The sequence below is a fragment of the Brassica napus genome, chromosome A4, assembly GCF_020379485.1.
Source record: "Brassica napus cultivar Da-Ae chromosome A4, Da-Ae, whole genome shotgun sequence".
Taxonomy (NCBI): Eukaryota; Viridiplantae; Streptophyta; class Magnoliopsida; order Brassicales; family Brassicaceae; genus Brassica; species Brassica napus.
This window is the reverse complement of record NC_063437.1, coordinates 7331734-7354630: the sequence shown is the minus strand read 5'-3', so window position 1 is coordinate 7354630 and position 22897 is coordinate 7331734. Positions and strand designations below refer to the sequence as shown.

At 35.4% G+C, this 22897-nt stretch overlaps 3 protein-coding genes across 7 annotated transcripts; all 3 read left to right on the top strand.

Annotated features, from left to right (window-relative positions):
* The first annotated feature begins 1481 nt into the window (after positions 1–1481).
* LOC106424975 (fimbrin-5) lies at positions 1482–5649 on the top strand. Its single transcript, XM_013865713.2, has 15 exons — positions 1482–1693; positions 1907–2027; positions 2106–2276; positions 2356–2594; positions 2678–2849; positions 2959–2997; positions 3139–3207; positions 3313–3429; positions 3580–3791; positions 4034–4192; positions 4271–4470; positions 4607–4764; positions 4852–4948; positions 5055–5146; positions 5219–5649. The coding sequence occupies exons 2-15, from the start codon at positions 1941–1943 to the stop codon at positions 5465–5467; spliced, it is 2061 nt and encodes a 686-aa protein (XP_013721167.2). The 5' UTR covers positions 1482–1693; positions 1907–1940; the 3' UTR covers positions 5468–5649.
* Positions 5650–9843: 4194 nt separating this feature from the next.
* Positions 9844–12875, top strand: LOC106424929. 3 transcript variants are annotated; one of them, XM_048777333.1, is made up of 11 exons: positions 9844–10098; positions 10220–10442; positions 10529–10735; positions 10840–10920; positions 11004–11090; positions 11158–11253; positions 11349–11402; positions 11490–12208; positions 12314–12362; positions 12463–12502; positions 12575–12875. In XM_048777333.1, exons 2-11 carry the CDS (start codon positions 10221–10223, stop codon positions 12727–12729), a joined length of 1710 nt encoding a protein of 569 aa, XP_048633290.1. In that variant the 5' UTR covers positions 9844–10098; position 10220; the 3' UTR covers positions 12730–12875. The 3 variants fall into 3 exon arrangements, with proteins under 3 accessions (XP_048633290.1, XP_048633289.1, XP_048633291.1); XM_048777332.1 differs by having other exon boundaries at positions 9847–10098; positions 10217–10442; XM_048777334.1 differs by having other exon boundaries at positions 9864–10098; positions 10213–10442.
* A 5112-nt stretch (positions 12876–17987) lies between these two features.
* On the top strand, positions 17988–19298 carry LOC106424978 (eukaryotic translation initiation factor 1A). 3 transcript variants are annotated; one of them, XM_013865716.3, is made up of 2 exons: positions 17988–18202; positions 18699–19298. In XM_013865716.3, the coding sequence occupies exon 2, from the start codon at positions 18704–18706 to the stop codon at positions 19139–19141; it is 438 nt and encodes a 145-aa protein (XP_013721170.1). In that variant the 5' UTR covers positions 17988–18202; positions 18699–18703; the 3' UTR covers positions 19142–19298. The 3 variants fall into 3 exon arrangements, with proteins under 3 accessions (XP_013721170.1, XP_013721171.1, XP_022574187.1); XM_013865717.3 differs by having other exon boundaries at positions 18018–18202; positions 18693–19298; XM_022718466.2 differs by having other exon boundaries at positions 18053–18207.
* The last annotated feature ends 3599 nt before the right edge of the window (positions 19299–22897 follow it).

Sequence of the window (22897 nt, the reverse complement as noted above, 5' to 3'; positions counted from 1 at the left end):
CATTCTTGTATCTCGGTTTTGAGTTTGTTCCCTTCCTTTCTCCTGATGGCATGAATCCTTTTCACCAAAGATAAACACAAGGCATCATCCCATCCATCCATTTGAATGAGCCCATCTGAGCCATCAACCTTTTCACCTGAGCTGTCTCTCCTTTTCAGCTTTCATCGGACATGAAAACCACATACTAGCAGTCCATTCACTTCAAGCATTATCAGTTTTTAGATTTAGGTTTATGATTTACAAAGTTTTATTGCTTATTTAAAGCTTTACTGGGAGATTGTAAACTCTTAAGTGAGTTAGAGAGATTTCTCCTTCTCCTTCATAATCTTGTTATCTTATTCTGGTCAGTGAATCTCTATTCTCTTGGTTACTCAATCCCTCACCCAATCTGCCATAATCTCATAATTTCATCTGCATACTCTTCATTCCATTAGTCTCTCTCTCTCATCCAGTTCAAGACTCAAGTGACCCTTGCTGGGTTCATTCATCACTCACACACCAGAAGGTCTTAAATCTCACAATATAGAACCAACTTAGAATTCTTCCAGAACCATGACTCATGAATACATGCGTACCCGGTTGAAGTACTCCACGATATCTATAATAATTTCAGAACTAGATATGTAAAACCAGCAACGACATACATGTTTGTGACGAGTTCCTTTACACTTTTCATTATTGATGAAGTTGCGAATTGGTTCTTACAGCTAGAGCATTCAACAATTGATGACCTAATGTCTGCTTCCAAAACATCATTCATGGCAATGAAATAATCTTCAATACTGCACTTGAGAGGGATGAGGCCTGACACCAAAAGGGCCATTAGTTAACAATGGTGATGAATGACATGCTCGGTTTGACGACCGACTTTGTTGTCGATGTTTCTTTCATAATCCTCCTCCTCGTCAATCATATCATAGCCTTCCCCGTCCACATGAAATGTGTTCTTGACTAAATGAACTAAGCTAATAAAAGTCCAATATGGCAGTATCATAAAAAGCTTCTTTGTGACTTCTCATCAGTTAATTAGTCAGACTTGAACCACCGAATACATCTGGATCTAGAATTGGAGAAGTAACTTTTTCCTTTTTTTTTCTCGAGCATTTGTGGATTGAAAACATTCTCTTATGAAGAACTGCTAAATAGCATAGAGCAAATAGGATAATACAACATATATGCGGTGAAAGATTGGAAAATAACATATAAATACATGATATGTAGATATTTTTGTTAATATTAACTGCGGTATGATACGATTGTAAACATTTGAATCCTAAGGGCATCTTCATCCCCATCCCCATCTCCATAATTTAAATAGAATAATTCTTTTTTTTTTGTTGATTACTAAATTTTTCGCTTAGTTTTTGAGTAAACTATGGAATTTATACGGAGATGTTCTAAGTATGTATTATTGTAACTTGTCTAATAAACTTTAAATTAATAAAAAAAACTTGAAAAAAAAAACAATTTGGACCGAGAATTTGGGAGAAAAGAGGAGAAGGATGAAAAAAAACAAATGAAAATAAATACTAAACAGATACCCTCACCATTCTCTCTGTCTCGTTGTCATCATATAATTTTCATTCATTGCAGGTCGTGGCTATCGCGCATTGAATAAAGGTCTATTTATCATCATCATCCCCAGCGAGATATGAACACATCTTGTCATCATCAATCTCCTCTTCTCTAAAAGGTCTGTTATCGCTGTCTATAAATTAGATTTGATCATCCCATTTCTTTTTTCTATTTTAGATCATCATCTGCCATTGCCTTTACATCCGATCGATTGATGCATCCATCTAGATCGTCGCTTTGCGTTCCGATGCCGATTCCGTTTTGTTCTCAGATTTCCCCTCTGTTGATTTGTGTTACTGTTTGATTGATTGATAATATGAATTGACTGCAGGGATTTGTTTTCGAGAAACGATTAGAAGAAAAGGATGTCAAGTTACGTTGGTGTCGTCGTCTCCGATCCAGAGTTACACAGCCAATTTACTCAAGTGGAATTACGAACCCTTAAATCCAAGGTTGTTCATTTTCAACATCACATATATTTTTTTGATTTTTTTATGAGTATCTAATCTTACTTGGGTGCATTGTATTAGTTTAATTCAAATAAAACGCTCTTGGATCGCTTCACCGTTGGAGATTTACCTCCTGTTCTCGCCAAGCTCAACGCTTTTAGTGGCACCTTTGATGCCGATGAGATCAAATCTGTTTTGGACAAGTCTTATCCCGATGCTGATCAAGAAGTCGATTTCGAGACTTTTCTCCGGGTGATAGTCTCTTCTTGTCTTTTCTACTTATTTGATTTTCTTTTTTTTAATCAGCTTTTGATGGATGGTTTTCGTATAGGCCTTCCTAAGTGTGCAAGCCCGGGGAGTCGAAAAATCAGGAGGGTCCAAAGGTTCTTCCTCATTCCTCAAAACTAGCACCACTACGGTTCACCATGCCATTAACGAAGCCGAGAAGGCTTCCTATGTTTCCCATGTCAATAGTTACTTGAGAGATGACCCTTTCTTGAAGAGCTACCTTCCTATTGATCCTGCTACTAATGCTTTTTTTGATCTCGTTAAGGATGGTGTTCTTTTGTGGTATATACACTAATATGCCTTTCTCCATTTGATTTTACTTGCAAGTTTTAGCTTTTCGAAATCATCCTTGTTCCTTTGTGCAGTAAGCTTATCAATCTTTCTGTTCCTGGGACCATCGACGAACGAGCTATCAACACTAAGAAAATTCTTAACCCATGGGAGAGGAATGAGAACCTTACTCTTGGTCTCAACTCTGCCAAAGCTATTGGCTGCACTGTCGTCAACATTGGAACACAGGACATTGCTGAAGGAAGAGTGAGTTTTATTACCTGAGAAAGAAGTGATACTTTATCTTTTGTTCATTTGTTTACATAAGCTTTCGATATTAATTGTTCTTTTTCCTTTCGTCATTCCTTCTTTGCAGCCATATCTCGTACTTGGGTTGATATCTCAGATTATTAAGGTATTCACTTTCCATTTCTAGTGTCATATTACTTTTCCAGTTCATAGGAATTTATATCATGGTTACATTTTGTGTAATGTTCTTATTATAAAACTTACCAACTCCTGAATGTTTTTTATTGTTCTTGTGGCAAATTATCAGATCCAAATGCTGGCTGATCTCAATTTTAAGAAAACTCCTTCACTTTTTCAATTGGTGGACGACACTCAGGTAATATATATATATATATATATATATATTTGTCGTTTTTCAGTGCTTCTATGAAGATTTATTTTCATGAGATTGAAACTACATAAAATCTTCATGACGTTGCAGGATGCGGAGGAGCTCATGGGGTTAGCTCCTGAAAAAGTTCTGCTAAAATGGATGAATTTTCATCTCAAGAAAGCTGGTTATGAAAAGCAGGTTACAAATTTTTCTTCTGATGTGAAGGTAATTTGACCCTGCTTACCTTTTCTCCTCAGTAACATATATTCTCTACCCAGCACTGCCCATGAGTTATAAAGTTACAATAGTCTTGACAGTGATGCATTTTTCCACTTTGTCATTGATCCTAACCTCAGCTTTCTTTTATGTTTCCAGGACGGCGAGGCATATGCATATCTGCTTAACGCTCTTGCTCCAGAACACTCTACGCATGTTACATTAGAGACCAAAGACCCCACAGAAAGAGCGAAAAAGGTTCTTGAGCAGGCTGAGAAGATGGATTGTAAAAGATATCTTTCTCCTAAAGATATAGTGGACGGCTCAGCAAATCTTAACCTTGCATTTGTGGCGCAAATATTTCAGCACAGGTTAGTAGCACACTTGACAGGTTGCTTAAAAAATATATGATAGCATCGTTCCAGTGGAGTTTAGACCATTAAAGTATTAATTATCCAAAAATCCAAAATTGGTTTTGCTTGATAAAACGTGATGTTCTTTACATTTTTGTTGTTGCCTCTAATGGTGTTTTGACAGAGTTACTAAATGAATCAGAAAGCTGATAATGATTTCTGTATTTGCTACTTTACTAGTGCTATTTTCTTTGTTGCAGGAATGGATTAACTGATGACAGTTCAAAGTCAACGTCGTTTGCTGAGATGATGATAGATGATGTGGAAACTTCACGAGAAGAAAGATGTTTCCGCCTCTGGATTAACAGTCTTGGTACTGCCACTTATGTCAACAATGTTTTCGAGGATCTAAGGAATGGGTAAGCTATGGAGTTCTGTTTGAGTGCGCTTTATTTCTTATTATATGCTTGTATCTTACTAAACCTTATCACATTCAGGTGGGTTCTTCTTGAAGTTCTTGACAAAGTTTCACCTGGCTCAGTCAACTGGAAACATGCAAATAAACCTCCCATAAAAATGCCATTCAAAAAGGTTGAGAACTGCAATGAAGTTATAAAGATTGGCAAAGAACTTCGATTCTCCCTTGTCAATGTAGCTGGAAATGACATTGTGCAAGGAAATAAGAAACTCCTCCTCGGTGAGTTCAAGGCACACTTCTAAGATAATTTACTTTATATGCCTCGCATTAACTATTTAACTGTTAGTATTGCTCATAACTTGACTTTATTCCAGAAAACAATATTTAATTTCTCATACCATCAATGATTATGCAGCTTTTCTGTGGCAATTAATGAGATATACAATGCTCCAACTTCTGAAGAACTTGAGATCTCACTCGCAAGGTAAAGAAATTACAGATGCAGATATTCTAAACTGGGCGAATAGGAAAGTGAAGAGAGTGGGCCGAACTTCTCAGGCTGATAGCTTCAGAGTAAGTGACAACCAAGTCTGGACGTGATTCACGGAGACCCATTTTCAGAAACCTAATAGTTTGACGGTTACTTTTCTCTGATATTAGGACAAGAATCTGTCAAGTGGAATCTTCTTTCTGGAACTTCTGACTGCGGTAGAACCAAGAGTTGTCAACTGGAGCCTCGTTACCAGTGGAGAAACAGGTAAACTATGATGTTTCAACTTCACTGCGTGTTTATTTTCTATAAATTTCATTTCATACCGTTTTGAAGAGTGGGTTCTGTTTGGCTGTAATTGGCACGTAAACAGAGGAGGATAAGAAGTTGAATGCCACATACATCATCAGTGTTGCAAGGAAGCTCGGATGCTCCATATTCTTGTTGCCTGAGGATATCATAGAGGTAATATCTATATGGAAACAGGCTTGAATGCTTTTCCGCTTTTTGCTGAGTCAATCTACTTGTGTAAAACAGGTGAACCCGAAAATGATGCTTATTTTGGCGGCTAGCATCATGTACTGGAGCCTCCAGCAACAATCAGACACAGAGTCGAATGTCTCAGAAGATGCGACTGACGAAGGCGATGCAAACTCTGTTACTGGTGAGATCTCCAACTTGTCCCTTGATGAGGCCTCTGAGTCCTCTCCAAGCGGCCAAGATCAAGAACTGGTGACAAAGGCAGACGAGGATGATGTTGATAATGGGAATAATAAAGATGCATAGCGAGTTTGAATGGTAATTTTATTGCTGTTTCTATTTGTTTTTTTTTTCTGGAAATTGTGCATTGGTTTCTTTTTTTGACATTTGTCCATTGGTTTCTTTTATTGGCAATTGCATGAGACTATTCGTGTTTTGTTTTGACTGCTACTTGGAACATTAATAAATTATTTTTCAGAATGAACCAACACCCATACTTGTTGATGAAACTTGTGAAACAATTTACTTTGATTTGTGATATTTTTATTATTGTCACAGCTTTTCTTTGAGATATGTTAATGAAAAAGTTGTCCTAAACAAATTAGATGGGCATGTATAAAATATTGTCCATGAAAAAATTGGTACAAAAGACAACAACAAATGCATATACCTAACAGTTATAGTTTCAAAGTCTACCACGTGAATTTTTTTGGGTGGTCGGTTGTTTGGTGGACGGACAAATGGAGTATGACGGCTGGGGTGTAAACGGATAAGGTGTGGACATGCAAAGTGAATATGGGAGTGAAATGGGTTTTGTGGACCTGGAATTAGATATCTTTGAGAAAAGTACATCACGTGGTATGTGTCACTGTCATCAAATTTTGCGGTATTATCCATGGAGCTTGCAACGTCGCCGTTAGAGCTTGTAATGTCATTGCTGGAGGAGCGGATGTTTATTCGCCTTATTAGAGTTAGAGTTTGAAAATTCAAATTCAAACTTTAGTGAGAGATGTTACAAGCGGGGGAGATTAGCCAGATGCGACGGAGATAATGGTTTGTTTTGGTGTGTGTAATCGAAGAAAAATAAGAGGGAAAATGATTTTGGAGGATTTGAAGAAGGAGAAAACGAGTTTGGAATAAGTGGTTTTCTATTTTAAGATAATGACAATTTTGAGTTGTCTCTAAAGAGAGAGAATTCTCTCTATTCTCTCTCTTCTCTCCCTTCTTAACACTCATGGATCTTTCAGAAGGAGGAAGAGATTAATTTTTTTTTTGTTTCTTCTGACTTTTGTTCGGTGAAATCCGATCCGTTAGATCAGACTTTTGTTCGGTGAAATCCGATCCATTTGTGGATTCTACTTTTGGTGTCAACTAATTTTGTTGTGCTTTTTCACTCAACCTTGAGCTGTTCTAAAAGGTTCTCTCAAAATATCAAGTTTTTGAGTTTTTTAGTAATTCTTCTCTTAATTTATTATCTAGTCTGTTTGCTCGAAGGGGTTTTGCTTTTTAACGATAGTTAAGCTTGGATTTTTCTAGTGGCGGAGCCAGAAAATCTTTTCACCGGGGTCAATTTAATTTGTAACAAAATATTAATTACATATAAAATTAATTTAAACTTATTATAAGAATTCTTATAAACAAGATAATTTTTAACATATTAAAATAATATATATATATATATATATATATCCAAATAGTAACTTGCAATGTAGTTAGTATTTTTAATCATCAAAAATATAAAGTAGTGTAAAATGTTTTTTTCAGATTAGATTTGTGTTTTAAAATATTTAAAAATAAAAATGTTATGAAGATTAAAAGGAAAAATGTGTATGTGTAAAATAACTTGTAGTTAAATTATCTTTATCGGAAATAGAACGGTTGGACTGCCGTAAAATAAACATGAACAATTAAGATAGATGAATAAATATTGTTATAACATAATGCTTAGTTATATAATGGGCTTTGACCAAGCTAAAAACCTTACGGATGGATTTCATGGGGTCAAATCACGTTTGAGAAAATATTAGGGGTCATAATACTAATTTTACAACACTTTACCAGATATTTTTTTTTCCAAAATACAAGTATATTTATTTTCAACAAAAATCTATAGTGGTCAATGTGTATGTGTAAAATAACTTGTAGTTAAATTATCTTTATCGGAAATAGAACGGTTGGACTGCCGTAAAATAAACATGAACAATTAAGATAGATGAATAAATATTGTTATAACATAATGCTTAGTTATATAATGGGCTTTGACCAAGCTAAAAACCTTACGGATGGATTTCATGGGGTCAAATCACGTTTGAGAAAATATTAGGGGTCATAATACTAATTTTACAACACTTTACCAGATATTTTTTTCCAAAATACAAGTATATTTATTTTCAACAAAAATCTATAGTGGTCAAGTGACCCCCCCAGAAATGGATGATCATGACTTTTTCATAATTTCGTGTTTGTGACAAATATTTTATATTAGTGAAAATGGTTTCGAACAAGATGAATGAATTGCTTTTAAAACATATCTATAAGATATTTGAAGATGTAAAAAATTGGTCCAACACTTTTATGATCACATACTTTAAAAATATAAAGGCAAATAATTTTGTACACTGTACTTGGAGTCGTACACCCAGTTCTCCATTTGATTTACATAGTTTTGATCGAGAGAGTAAAAAAAACTCGAGTAAAACATAAGACCATGATTATCGGCAGATCTAAACAAAAGTCCCGACCCAATATTGGCCCAAAAGAAAATGAAAAATAGAGTAAAATAGGAGAAACGTTTTCAGAATAAGAAGTTTTTAACAAAGTCCTTGGGAGTACGTGGCAGCAAGGGAGAGGCAAACCGAAGGGGAGAGAGAGAATCGAGTTTGGTCAGGATTCATTCACTTCGTCTCCTTCTTCTCTCTCTCTCGACAAGGTGATATCGGCAGGGAAGAAAATCGTCGCAATCCACACCGATTTCTCGTTTAATCGAGTACCAAAACCGTCGAATCGAACATCCAGAAGGTTCGTGTTCCTTCCCGTACCTCCCTTTTGTGATTTTCGAATTGTATAGACGATATAATCGATCTGAGTTTGTGTTTATATTTTTGGAATCACATCATGGTCTTATACCGTATTTGAATTTGATTAGTCGTCGGAAAGAAGTTCGGGATTCACATACCCATCAACAATTAAAAAAGGATTTGATTGAACATATATGGGATAAATTTGGACATCTTCAAAATAATAATATGTAATATTTTAATTTCTTTTAAATGAATAAAATGTGTGTTTGCTTTTATTTAAGTATGTTTTTTTAATAAAAGGAATGTAATAAAATGATTCTAATTTTCTATTAAATAAATAAATTTGTTTTTCTTATTAGTTATCCAATTTAAACTAGTTATATTTTTTTCTTATATTTTATAATTCTACTTATTTAAAATTAAATAATTAACCTAAGGACCAACCTAAAGTCTTACCAATAATCACAAATTTCATAAATGTCCCACAAGAAAGTCCTAAGAGCATCTCCAATGAAACTCTATTTTTTCCTCTATAATTTACACTAAAATAGAGTAACTCTATTATAAAGTTGAATTTGCTCCAATGGTTCACTCTATAATATAATTACTCTATAATAGAGTGAAATATAGAGTAATCTTATTTTTTTTACTCTAAATATAGAGTACCACTAGGTGTTCTGCCCGCATATGCGGGCATAATATTCTTATAAATATTTATATATTTATAACTATTAAATCAAAACCAACATAATTAATTATTAATTATTTTTTAAAAAGATAAATCAAACACTAAAATTATATTTTATAATAAAAATAAATATTTTCAGATAAAAACACAACATATTTAGGAATTATCTTATGTTTTAAAAATATATTTTATTTTTGAAAATTTTATTATATTTACTTATAGTCAATTATCTAATATAACTATAAATAAAATATAATTAATATATATATTCATTAGTTTTTTATAAAAATGTATAAATGGTTATCGTTGTGTTAAATTTTAAAAAATTCACATATTAGAATTATTTTATAAAATCATTAGCATTTAATTATAAATTGTTTTATATCTAACTATAAATTTTATAATAAAATATTATTTTCAGATAACAACATAATATATCTAAGAATTATCTTATGTTTTAAAACATGTTATTATTTTTGAAAATTTTATTATATTTATTTATAGTCAATTATCTAATATAATATATAAATATAATATTATTAATAGAAATTCGTTTATAATTATTTATATTTTAGATAATAATAATAATTATTAATTTTAATCACTTTTTAATTAGATAGATTTGAAATTCGTTTTTATTTTTGATTAATTTAGATAGTTTATTCATTAAGGGTATAAACGATATTAACCGCTCTAACTTTTAATGTGAGAGCACCGTTGCAAAAATAATAATAATTATTAATTTTAATCACTTTTTAATTAGATAGATTTGAAATTCGTTTTTATTTTTGATTAATTTAAATAGTTTATTCATTAAGGGTATAAACGATATTAACCGCTCTAACTTTTAATGTGAGAGCTCCGTTGCAAAAATTTACTTTGCAAATAATAGTATAGATTAGAGATGGTCTAACCTACAAATATTAATAAATAAATCTTAGGACTTGCATAAATGTCTCAGGGATGTGGTTGCTCTAAGAAAAATCGTCCTGGTACATATCTCTCATCGTATGTGCATACGTCATTATCAAATAATAATTAACCCAAAACCTTCTCCCTCTCTCTCTCTCCAGATCCCTCCATCTATATTTCTTCTTTGACAAGTCAGAAGGATAATTCGTTCCTACCAATCTAATATAATCTTCGTGTTCTGTCTGATTGGAAATTTTTTGTTAGTTACAATTTGCCACCGCCACCGCCACAAACGCTCACCAACTTCCGAAATTGAGGTATGACTCAATCAATCATCTTTTCGTGATTCGAAATTGAATATTCGCTGGATGTAAAACTTTATTTGTTATTGGTCGATCCTTCTCCTGCTGATCTATGTCCCTTCTCATCTGGAAGAAGAATGAAAGTCTCTGTTATGTGGAGAGGAAACACATACACGATTGAGATCGATCCCAATGCTAATCTGAAGGAACTGGGTTATGAATTGCGAAAGTTAACGGCCGTCACGGCGGAGACGCTCCGTCTGATCGTTCCTCGGTTAAATGAAAAAGGCTCAAACTTGATACTTCCCTTTTCTGACGAGCACCTCCGCTTGACCTTGCACGAATCTTCCATCGTTGAGGTTTGCATCATCATTCCTCACAAAATGTTCTTTTGTCTGATAAAATTTGTGTGTTTTGTAATAATTCCTTCTTTCTTTGGTTTTAGGGCAAAACTATCAGAATGATGGGAGTGACTGAAGAAGAGGTCAATGGAGTTCAAAAAGATGCAACGCCCGACATGAGAATACTTGGCTTCGAGGACGAGGAGAGAAGAAGGCTTAGGCTAAAGAAGCTCTCCAGCACTTCAATCAAGCTCCCACAGGGGCCTTACATCTTCTGCGGCTTCCGCACTCTTCAACTCCCCGGTGTAGAGGTTAGTCACTATGACCCTCTTTCTTTCTTTCTCCTCAAGGTAGATGAAGTTAATGTTTATCATTTGGAATTTAAAGTGACCCCCTGAGATGTTTGTTCTTGTAGTTAAACCCTACTCCTGCTGATGCTTTAAAGAGAATGCACATGCTTGCATCCGACCCTGGTATTATCGCTATTATGAACAAGGTTGTTATTTATATTATATATAAACTTATTCTTGCCAAAAACCGGATACAATATACTAATCAGTTTCATTTTGTATTCTATAGCATCGTTGGAGAGTAGGGATTATGACGGAACTTGCTCCTGTTGGTTATGTTGGTGTTAGTCCTAAATGTCTTCTTGGCTTTAACAAGGTACGCATTCACTTCTTGTGTGTGTTCTTGCTTTGAGTTTCTCAAATGTTCTTGCTTTGGCTGATAGAATCAAGGAGAAGAGATCTCTTTACGTCTTCGGACTGATGATCTAAAGGGATTCAGGAAGTACCAGAGCATCAAAAAGACACTACTCCATGAGCTGGTAATAAGTTCATCACTCCGCAGCTAAGATCTGAATATTTCTGCTCTAACTCTGAATATTTGAGAGCTAATAGTTCATACGAATCAAAATGTCAGGCTCACATGGTATACACGGAGCATGATGAAAACTTTTATGCTCTTGATAGTCAGGTAATATTTATATATATGAAATCGGTGAATTCTATCTCAGTTTTAGTTTGTTGAAGACTTTTACAAATGAATGTGTTTGTGAGGCAGTTGAACAAAGAAGCTGAAAGCTTAGATTGGACTAAATCAAGGGGTCACACTTTGAATGGAGCGAAAGCTACTAAGGACTTTGATGATGAAGAGGGATTCTTTGATGAAATTGGAGATGAAAACTTTGGTCAGAGACTTGGTGGAAATCAATACGATCATCTGGGAAATGCTCGTCAATCGTCTGTTGCTGCTGCTTATCACCGTCTCTCCCAGACTAGTGACGTTGGTGCTTCGAAACTGAGAGAGGAACCTGATCCTGATGACTCGGTTGATGAGAATAAACAGCAAATTCTCCCTGAAGCTCACTCTGATTCTAGGAGTGAGCTTGAGCCTGATCCTGACGACACCACTGAAGATGCATCAACACCAGAACATCACTTGGGATCGCTTGAAATCGCCAGTGGTGTTTCCCATCCTGCTGAACCTGATCCAGATGATGTGGAAACACGCACAAGTATAGCGGAAGTTGAAAACATGGAAATAGCAAATGACGCAGTTGTGTCGGATGGTAATTTGAATAGACCTCCTGGAGAAACCATTGCAGATGAAACAACCACTGAGGTTGACGAGCCAGTTCCAGATGATATGGAGATTCAGAGGATCCAAGACTCTGTTACCATCGTTTCTAACCGTCTCACGAAAGCTATAAATGCCTTGAAAACTGGAGCCAGCTCCGGTGAAGCAACCAATGTGCTACAAATGCTTCTTAAAATAGTGAGGTACACTCACTCTCGGAAACTTTCAAGCTTGTCTACAAATTAAAGTCCGTTGTTATGTGAATGAAGATGCTGATTTCTTCTTCTTCTTTTTTTGGTATGGTCCAGGAACATCATTGAGCAACCAAATGAAATGAAATTCAAAAGGCTGCGTAAGGTATGTAGACTCAATAGGTTTCTGATGCAGCATACTTCTTTATTTGAGTTATCAATATATCAAACGTCTGATATGTTCGTCTACATGAATGCCATTTCAGGGAAACCCTGCAATTAAGCGCAAGATACTCAACTTCGCAGGTTTTTTTCCTTCTCCCTCTTCTTCTGATCACTGATTGTGTATGAATGTGTTAAACCGGGATTGTTTTGCAGCTGCGGTTGAGATCCTTTCTGTGGTTGGCTTTGGGGAAGAGATGGTACGGGAAGGCACAGGAGCACAGGAACCATATTTGGTACTGAAACGCAATGACCCTGGCCTCTTGTGGATTGCTAAGTCCATGATTGAATCACACACCACAGGTTCCTAGATATTTTGTATATTCCGTCATCTCTCTTATTAAAAACTGTCCTAAATGTAAGATTTGAGACTGATTATATAAGAAGCGTGGTTCTGTAACACTATATACAAACATAACATTTACTCTAATGGAGTGTGAATCTGTTGATTGTAAAACAGAACAATTATATGGAAAAAAATGTGGAGAGATGAAAACGGATGCAATTCCTCAGATCAATAGCCATACTTCCTTAGGATGACTCGTATTATAGAGGTGGACACTTCAGTTAAAATTTTGGTTTATTCCCGGTTCAAATTGGTTTGGTTAAGTTAATTTAGTTCTAATAAAACTCTTTGACAAGATTTTATCTAAATTTATTCTGGTTCAGTTCGGAATAGCTTTATTTCGCTTTGATTTTAGTTTAGTTGAAAATTTTATTTATAATTTTAGTTATTAATTAAAACAAAATTTTATATTTCAATAGTTCAGAAAAAAAATTCTTGGAGAACTATAAAACAACACTCGTGTTAAAACTATAAATTATTCAAAAAGACAACTCTCTCAAATAGTTTTTTTTTTTAGTTTTTGTCACAAAAAATAACTTAAAAATGATTAAAATAGTCTTTTTTTATTTTGAAAATTTTAATATATATATATATTTTTTTTAAATTTGAAATCTTATCCCCGTAACTTTATTCCTTAACTCTAAACCATAAGTCTAGATTAGTTAACTCTATGATAAAAATATAGTTTTACCCTTTAATAAAACTTATTTTGGTTATTTTCTTCACTGAATGATATTTATGCGAAAATAAACTAAAAATGTTATCCTAGGGAATTTTTTTCAAAAATAATCTATCATCACATTTTTAGATACCATAAAAATAAGACAAAATAACAAAAACCTTTTTTCTAAAATAACATTTTTAAAAGATAATATTATTATATTACTCCAAATTCTAAACTTTATTTCGATCTGCACAACTTAAATACTAATCTACAAATTTTAATCGCTAAATATTAAACTTAATATAATTGTTTTTTAATTTTTTTTGATAAATACTATAAATTTTTAATAGGCTATTTTGAAAAAAAAAATATTTTCATAAAGTATTACAGTGATTCAATAAATTTTATATAAATTATATTTAAATGAAATGAATATTTATTACTTTGTTATCATAAAAATAATTAATATATGTTAAAAATAAGAAGATTGTTTTTCAAACCTAACCACTTGACTTCTCAAACATATTTACATTACCCTCTATAATTTTCCCTCCTTGTTAAATATAAATAAGACTTACCAGAGAGTAGATCTATGTTTTCGATTTCGTGTTTTGTTTTGTTGATTTCTTTTGTCGTACAGGAGAGATTGGACATGAAGATTTAAGGAGTTCTAATTCTCTTTGTGATTGGATTTGCGTGAAATGTGGTTTCCAGAATTGGGGTGATGCATGGACCCGATCTTGTGTTTTTCTCTCTACTTTTTACTTATTTGTCGTTTTCCGTTGCATGCTTTCGATCTTGTGTTATTTTGGATCATCCTTGTTATCCTTTTCCTTTATTCTGATATGTCTTTCGTCTCTCTTATCTTACCACATATTGAAAGGGTAAGTCCTAATCATATTTAACTTATTACAGGAAGTGGCTGATTTTCTAAAGCATTTTTTTGTGACTCCTTTGAATCGATAAAATCGTTAAAAAACACTTGTGTCGCACATGGAAGAAACTATACTCTGATACCACCAATATAACATCTCCGAACCGTTCTTGGTATACGTCGAACCACCGGCAAACAATCATGACCGAAAAACCGACCGTCTACCGAGGTTTGGAAGTGTATATGACATGTTAAGGACGTTCCGGTCAAAGTCACAGAGCTTAATCCGCAGCGGAGACCAATTCATCTACTAACACGTCCTGTCAGATTAAGGTTTAAGGCTTTTCAATCCGTACCGAAATCTAAAGTTGTGTTAGCTGAACAAGCTAATATCAGTAACATCAAAGTCATTTACACAAAACATTCTTTTACTTATATAAATGTATATAAAGATGGAGAAATTACATGTTTACCACTTTTTTGGTACCACTTTTCATTTTTACCACCACAAATGAGACATTTTCAAAAATACATTCTTCATTAAGTGGCAAAAGACTCTTATGCCCTTGTTATTTATATATATAATAAATCATTATTTAAATAAAAAATAAATAAATAATAATAATAATAAAAAAAGTAAATTTTTTTTTTTATGTTTTCGAATTATACTTTTTCAAATTCGAACTTTTTTATAATTGTTTTTTGAAACTATTTTTTCGATTTTTTTTTATTTTTTTTTTCAAATTTCTTTTTGAAAGACGAAAATTATGTTTGAAACTATTTTTTAAAATTTTTTAATATATTTTTAAGTATTTATTTATATATTTATTAGAATCCTAAATTTCACATTCCAAAACCCTACTCCACCCCTCAACTCTAAACCTAAGTCTAGATTAGTGAACCCTAAGGGTATAATTGTCTTTTACCCTTCATTAAAATTGAGAATAAAAATGGTTAGTGTAAACATGAAAAGTGGTACTATGAATATGCTATTTGTGGTTATTTTTTCTATAAAGATAGATTATTAATTTATGATTTAAATGAGACTATATATTTATTTGGGATTTTCAAAAAAAATATTATGTAATTATTTTATCATTGGTGTCATATTTTGAAGCGTTCTAATTGGGAATTGTTTTTTTTTTTTTTTTTGACGTCGAAAGGCTATTCTATTACTCAGACTTGAGGTGGTCTGGGTAACCAGACCAGAATAGAACAACCAACAAAGTGTAACTCTCTACGGAAAGATCTAGCAGTCTTAGCTAAAAAATCTGCAGTCTGATTATGCGCTCGAGGAACGTAAGTGATGTTGAAGTCCGGGAAGCAGATTTGTAGCGTCTCTATTCTCTCCAATTCCGTCGCAAAGCTTGGCCACGCCTGGGGATCCCTAACCATAGCAATCAGTTCCTTACAGTCTGTCCCAAATCTCTGGCAGGTCGAGTGCTGCAGCATATTCTCCATCGCCCACCGCAGAGCTTCTACCTCCGAATGCAAGGCCGATTCCCGTCGAGTGATATTTTTCGTCCCCATAAGCTGAATATTCCCAGAGCTATCCATCCATGTCCATCCACATCCACTGAAGTTAGCTGAGAGAGTCCAAGATCCATCTAATAAACAAATATTTCCCAAACATACGGCTTGGGGTTCCTCATTCATGGTGTCCTGTGTAGCAGCTTGTACCACTTCATTAGCCTCAAACCATGCCTGGCATTCACTCTCAGCATGTCTAACCAGTTCCAGAGGATCTCTATCTATTCCTCTAAAGAGTTTTTCATTTCTAGCCTTCCAAATGAACCATATTATCCAGGGATAAGGATCCCTATCTTGCTCTGGCTCCATGATACTATTTTTCCTCCAGAACAGATAATCCATGTTTGTGTAGACGCTCAAAACCGGAAAAATATTTGGGCACGTCGGAGTTGAAGATAAAGACCATACTTGACGGGCTGGTGGGCATTCGAAGATTGCATGTGTGACTGTCTCCTCTGGTTCTCCACATCTTGGGCAATAGTTGTCGCACCTCATATTACGTCTAACTAAATTCCTCGTTACTGCCACATGACCAGTCCACAACTGCCATATAAGATGACATATCTTCGTAGGGGCCTTCAATTTCCACGCAAAGCCCTGCAGTTTCGTAATACTTGGGTCCAAAACTTCCTTCTCCTCAGATAACTTCAATAAATTCTGCGCCACCCAATATCCAGATTTAACCGTGTATTGGCCACTCCTCGTAAAGTTCCAGCAGAAAGTATCTCGACGATGAGTCGAGCTTATGGCCAAACTCCTTATAAGTGGTATATCCTCTGGATGAACATAGCTCTCCAATAGTCCCACGTTCCAATCCTTCACTTCCTGGTCAATAAGATCGCTTACTCTCATGTTGGGGTTCATCACAAGAGCTATGGGGGCAGCTGACCTGGCGGGATTCGATGGAATCCATGGATCCTCCCATGCTTTAACCTCATAGCCTGAGTGTATCTTCTGTCTAATCCCCAGTAGCAGTAATTTTCTTGCAGCAGAGATGCTAGTCCACACATAGGATGGGCTACTAGTAGGGTTTACTCTCAATGGAGAGCTCAATCTGTAGTACCTCCCCCGTAAGACTCGGGCCACCAAAGAATCAGGAAACTGTACTAATCTCCATAGTTGTTTAGCTAGAAGCGCCAGGTTAAACTCATGAATCAATCGGAAGCCAATTCCACCCTCTTCTCTGGATAGGCAGACTTTCTCCCATTTCGCCCAGTGAATACCTCTCTTTGGTGGATTCGAGCTCCACCAGAACTGAGCAATAGCACTTGCCAAGCTTTCACATGTCTCCAAAGGGAGCAGGAAAGTTGACATGACGTATGTCGGAAGAGCGAGCAGAATTGATTTAATCAGTACTTCCTTTCCACCTTTCGAGAGCCATCTACCCGTACATCCATTCACTCTATGCATCAGCTTATCTTTCAGGAATGCAAAAAGCTTCCATTTAGAGCCGCTTATATCCTCAGGGATGCCTAAGTACGTTCCCATTCCTCCTTCATTCTGTATCCCAAGGGCATCTTTAATCTCTTGTCTTGTATTTGCATTAATCCGCTTATCAAAGAGTAAGGAGGACTTGTCAAAGTTGATGCATTGACCAGATGCTTTACCATATCTCCTGACTACTTTCATTACTTCTTCACATTCACGGGGCTCCGCCTTACAGAAGAAAAGGCTATCATCAGCAAAGAGAAGGTGGGATACCGACGGACACGTGCGTGTAACACGCATCCCTGTTATCTTTCCTTGTATCTCTGCATGATTAAGAAGGCTAGCGAGCGCTTCCGTGCATAGAATAAAAATGAAAGGAGACAAAAGATCTCCTTGTCTTAGTCCTCTACCTGGACTAATATTCCCTCTTGGCTCTCCATTCATGGGAACTTTATAAATAATTTATAAATAATAATTGGGAATTGTTAAAAAATATTAATTTATAAATAATATTAACTAATGGAATATTAATTTATAGAGTTTATAATATAGCTTGGATAACTCGTTTGGGTTTGTTTTTTTGACTCTGTTCGAATTGTTTTTTCTTTTTTTCACTTCTATAGTTGTGGTGTAATATTATCCAACTACGTTGGGTTATTCCACTTTAGTAAAGTGGAAAATGGGCCCTTCGCGAAAATTCTATGACAAAATAGGAATGGCATCACCTGGTAATAAAAACCATAAACGAAGGGCGTTTATAAGAGAGTAGCTACATCTATTGTATTCTGTTCTATTAAAGAAAAGTCATCTCGCGAGAACCAGAGCAACACGAAACTCAAATTCCTATATAAAGAAAGAGAGAGAGAGAGCTTTTGAGAAAATTGATTCACTTCGACGATCGTTGTGATTAGCTAAAAATTTGGTCCATCCATCCGTAGTTCGGTAAGGTCTCGTTTCCTTTGAATCTAATCCTCTCTTAAGCTCTTGATTTTACTCTTCCTTTAATTTAGGGCACCTGGTGTTTTTAATTAGGATCATATTTCGACAATCGCTTCTTGTTTCCCGAATAATTGTATATTTGTTCTGATTTTGAAATCTCGTCAATTTATTTATTTATTTTGTTTTGTTTGAATTGAGACGAATCTTTTGTTATACATAACACGCAATTGTTAGAACCAATCGTAAGGGATCTGATATCATTTCTTATTCTGTATCTTTATTATTTTAGAGAGTTGTGGAATCAGACCCCTTTGCTTATATTCTTTGATTCTCTTTGGATTGAGAAGAATACATTCTTCCAACTTTTTTATACATATCACGCAACTAATACAAGTCAACGATATTCTTGCCTAGGGATCCTGAGATAGTTTAATATAAGTTTCCCTTTTCTATATATGTTTGTCTTTTTCTTGTTAAACATTTGAATTTAAAAATACAGAGACCATGCCGAAGAACAAGGGAAAAGGAGGAAAGAACAGGAAGAGAGGAAAGAACGAAGCTGATGACGAGAAGCGTGAGCTTATCTTCAAGGAAGATGGCCAAGAGTACGCTCAAGTCCTTCGCATGCTCGGCAATGGCCGATGCGAAGCCATGTGCATTGACGGCACCAAACGTCTCTGCCATATCCGTGGTAAGATGCACAAGAAGGTCTGGATCGCAGCAGGCGACATCGTCCTTGTTGGCCTGAGGGACTACCAAGATGACAAAGCTGACGTCATCCTCAAGTACATGTCTGACGAGGCCAGGCTTCTCAAGGCCTATGGTGAGCTTCCTGAGAATACCCGTCTTAATGAAGGCATTGTTGGTGATCTTGATGAAGATGACGATAATGCTGCTGATGATTACGTTGAGTTTGAGGACGAGGATATCGATAGGATCTAAGTTTGTTTTGCTTGGCCTTGTAATATCAAAGTTTGATGATGCACATCTTGTGAGAAACCGGAGTGCAAAAACATGAATGTTAAAATAAAGATATTGTTATGTGTTTCGTATCACTATTATCATTTGATTCCCCAAATAATTTACAGAACGTTCTTCATTTCTCCAGTTTGCAGCTTGTTGGTGCGGTCTTAGCTTTCTTTGTATGTTGTTGTTGTACGTCTCTCTTTGTATTTACCCTACTATGCGTTCTCTGGCTGTTGTAGCTTGGATCAGACGTGCGATTTGATATGCTACCTTTAACACTGCTCTTTTCTCTTTGCATAGCTTATGTTTCCTCTTCTAGTGTCTCTGATATGCTTTCAAATTGGAGAGGTAGATCGTTGCTCTCCAACTCGCCAGTCATATTGAAAGACCTGTTCTTCCTTACCAAGCTTTGAACATCTCATCTCCCTGAATGTTTTGTTTGAGTCTCAAGCGGAATGATGTCTCTGGTACACGAGTTGCCTTCCAGCGCTCTAGCCAGCTCCAACCGATGTTGTATTCATCTTCACTGCTGCGATCTATATGCTTCTTCTTTAAGCATATCTCCTTAGCTTTAAGCACAAAAATGTTCTTTGAATCTTTTAGGATTCAATTAGAGATCAGATGCTTCAGGGTTTTCTTTTACCTACTGTGAAATTGCATAAGCAAGTGCTTTCTCCCGTTTTATCAAGAAAAAAGAGAGGAATTGGCTTCAGGATTATTCATAAGTTTAATTTATCACTGTTGGCAAAACAGTTGCAGAGATTACTATAGACTTAGTTTTCTGTTTCGAGATACCCCTTCATACCATATGTATAGACTAGCCTTTCTGCTACGAGGCCTCTGATGTTATTAGGGATCCGACAGAAGCTCTAATCGGGTTATGATGTAAAAGCATGGAGGATCCATGGATTCTGACTTTACATGCAAAGCCGGCTATGCCAAATGTCCCAGTAGTCCATCCTATAATGACAGTTCGTGATTTTATCATCGAAGATTCAAAGGAATGGAACGTTGCAATGTTTGAGAACTTTGTAGCACATGAAGATATACCTTCGATTAGAAGCTTGGCAATTAGCCGATCTTTACATCGTGATACATATTGTTGAATTTTTTATCAAGAGTGGTTTGTATACTTTTAAGTCAGGAAATTGGGTGACTAGACCTATACTCAAGGCTGACGAAGATGTTTACACAGAACCAAGTATCACGAAGCTCAAAGCCTTTGTTTGGAAGTTATATGTTCCTTACAAAATTTGTCATCTTATATGACAGTTAATCACATACATGTATTTTTCCAAGATGTGGGGAATCAGATGAGTCTATAATTCATGTTATCTTAGAATGTCCACCACCGCCTTAAGCTTGGGCATTAATCTACATTTTCTCATCTGAATATATTCCCAACGCCCATCATATGAAATAATATGGATTATTCTTTTTTGTAGGAAGAATAGTATTGTGGATCTGGAGATGGATAAAGATCCTTATCCATGGATAATTTGGTATCTAATGATAAATTATTGAGAGGGACTGATAGAAACCCACTTGAGCTGATCAGATATGCATAAGGAGAATGTTAAGCATGGTTCAAGGCAAATGAACGAATTGCTGATTTAATCCAAACATTAGTAGCAAAATCTCAAGTCTTACGCTTAGAGAATATATGATTGGTAGATGGTTTTTGGACCTCTACATCAATATTTAGTGGATGTGGATGAATGTGGAAAGATAGCACTGGGAAAACTCTGCTTATGGGTTTAAGAAATCAAAAACGAAGAAAATCTGCATCGTATTCAGAGGTGGAAGCGTTACGCTGGGTAATGGACATGTTGTATCATTCGACATGTCAACACTTTGGGACAGACTGCAAATACTTGATAGCGATGTTAGGGGAACCTTAAGCATTGCCGAATTTCTCGATAGAGTTGAAGGAGATACAAAAACTAAATAGAAGATTCCATGATTTCAAAATATGCTATATTCCTTACGGACAAAATAGGACTCAGATTTCTTAGCTAGAACCGCTCGATCATTTCATATGACTCTTTGTTTTGTTGGTTATTCTATTCTGGTTACCCAGACTACCTTAAGCTTGAGTAATATAATGATTTTTTCTGTCCAAAATCCAATAAATAAAGACGATTGGGGAAACCCCTATAATGAAGTATGAAGTTAAGAAAATACCTACAACAATATAAAGTCGAGTTTTACTGTAGTATATAGTGTAAATACATACAAAATTACCTCTGAATTGCTATTAATGTTGGATATTTTTGAAATGTACAATATTGAAAAAAATTTAGCGAGATAAATAAGTTATTATATGGTGTTAAATATGTTAGCTGTGGGAACCGAAATTCGCACTGTTGATTTCTGTTTAAATTAGGAAAGTAGGAGAACCCTAGTTTCCCAGAGGTCCTGGATATCTGCTAATACCACACGCTAAGCAATCAGAACACGAGATAACAACGATAAAGTTTAAGAAATCGTAAAAAGAGAGCAAAGATAAGTCTTATTCCGAATTTGCGTATGAGCGTTTACAACAAGGTATAAGCCTGGGCTCGAGATCTATCGGCGAGATTTCTAGTTCTAACAACCCTAAGACGGCTAAACCTAATTGAGTCGCAGCTCGAAATAACAAAAACGAAAAGTTGCCTAATTGCTCTAAGTGCTAAGTTTTCTCTCAAAAAAGTTCTCCCTCGGTGCCTCTCGCCTAGGACTCCTATATACTCACTCCTAGGTCGGTTTACGCTTTTCCCCTTCTGCCCTTTAGCCGTCATAGCTTAAAAATGGAGATATTCCAGTTTTTCCGATCTTCGTAATTATCTTCCAAAACTTCGTATTTATCCGCGGAAACTTGACATTTATCTTTCCTTGCTTGCAAACCAAGCATAAACCGTCCTACGGTTTACGGGCTTTTGGTTAAGAAATCGTAAGTAGGCTTCGAGCACGTCTTAGGTCTCTTTGGGCCGTCTTTTGACTCGAAACGTTTATTACAACTTTTTTCGATAAAAGCAAACTTTCCGCGGTTTTTATCGTAAAGTTCGATTGATGACTTCAAATAACGAGAAACATGAAATGGGTTTGCTATGGTTTTCGGGAGATAACATTAAAGAGTAGACGAGAATGTATGGATTCGTGTCGTATTGACGTTTCGGGAAAGCTCGATCGCTTCGTAACGATCGAAACGTGCACATGCTCTACCGAGCAGTGTGCATGCTTGGTCGCTGCGTAGCGATCGTGCTTGGCTTATCCGTGGTCCGATCGCCATACTCGAGCTTGTCTGTGGCTGGTTTAGATACGTGTCCGTTGCCTTAGGACAGCCGGTATTTGATTCATTCGAGACTCGAACAAGGTTTTATCGTGAGGCTCTTCGTAAAGATTTCTTTATGAAGATTACTTTTCATAAAAACGTTCATGCCGATTTTTACAGACTTTCAGACATTGATTCTGTCGTGACCAATTTTGACCCCAACATTAGCCGCTTGACAACGACTCTGAAAACCTAAATCAAAGATACATGTAAAAATGTCAAACTGTTATTATTAATGTTAGCCTGCTTACAACATAAAATATCACTAGATATTGATCCGCACTTTGAAAGCGCGGGATAACATTTTAGTTAAATTTTTGATTTAAAAGTTACTAATTTTTCCGATCTGAATTTTAATATTTGAGTTTAAGATATTTAACTGAGAATAATTTATTTTAACATCTCATAGTAATGGACAT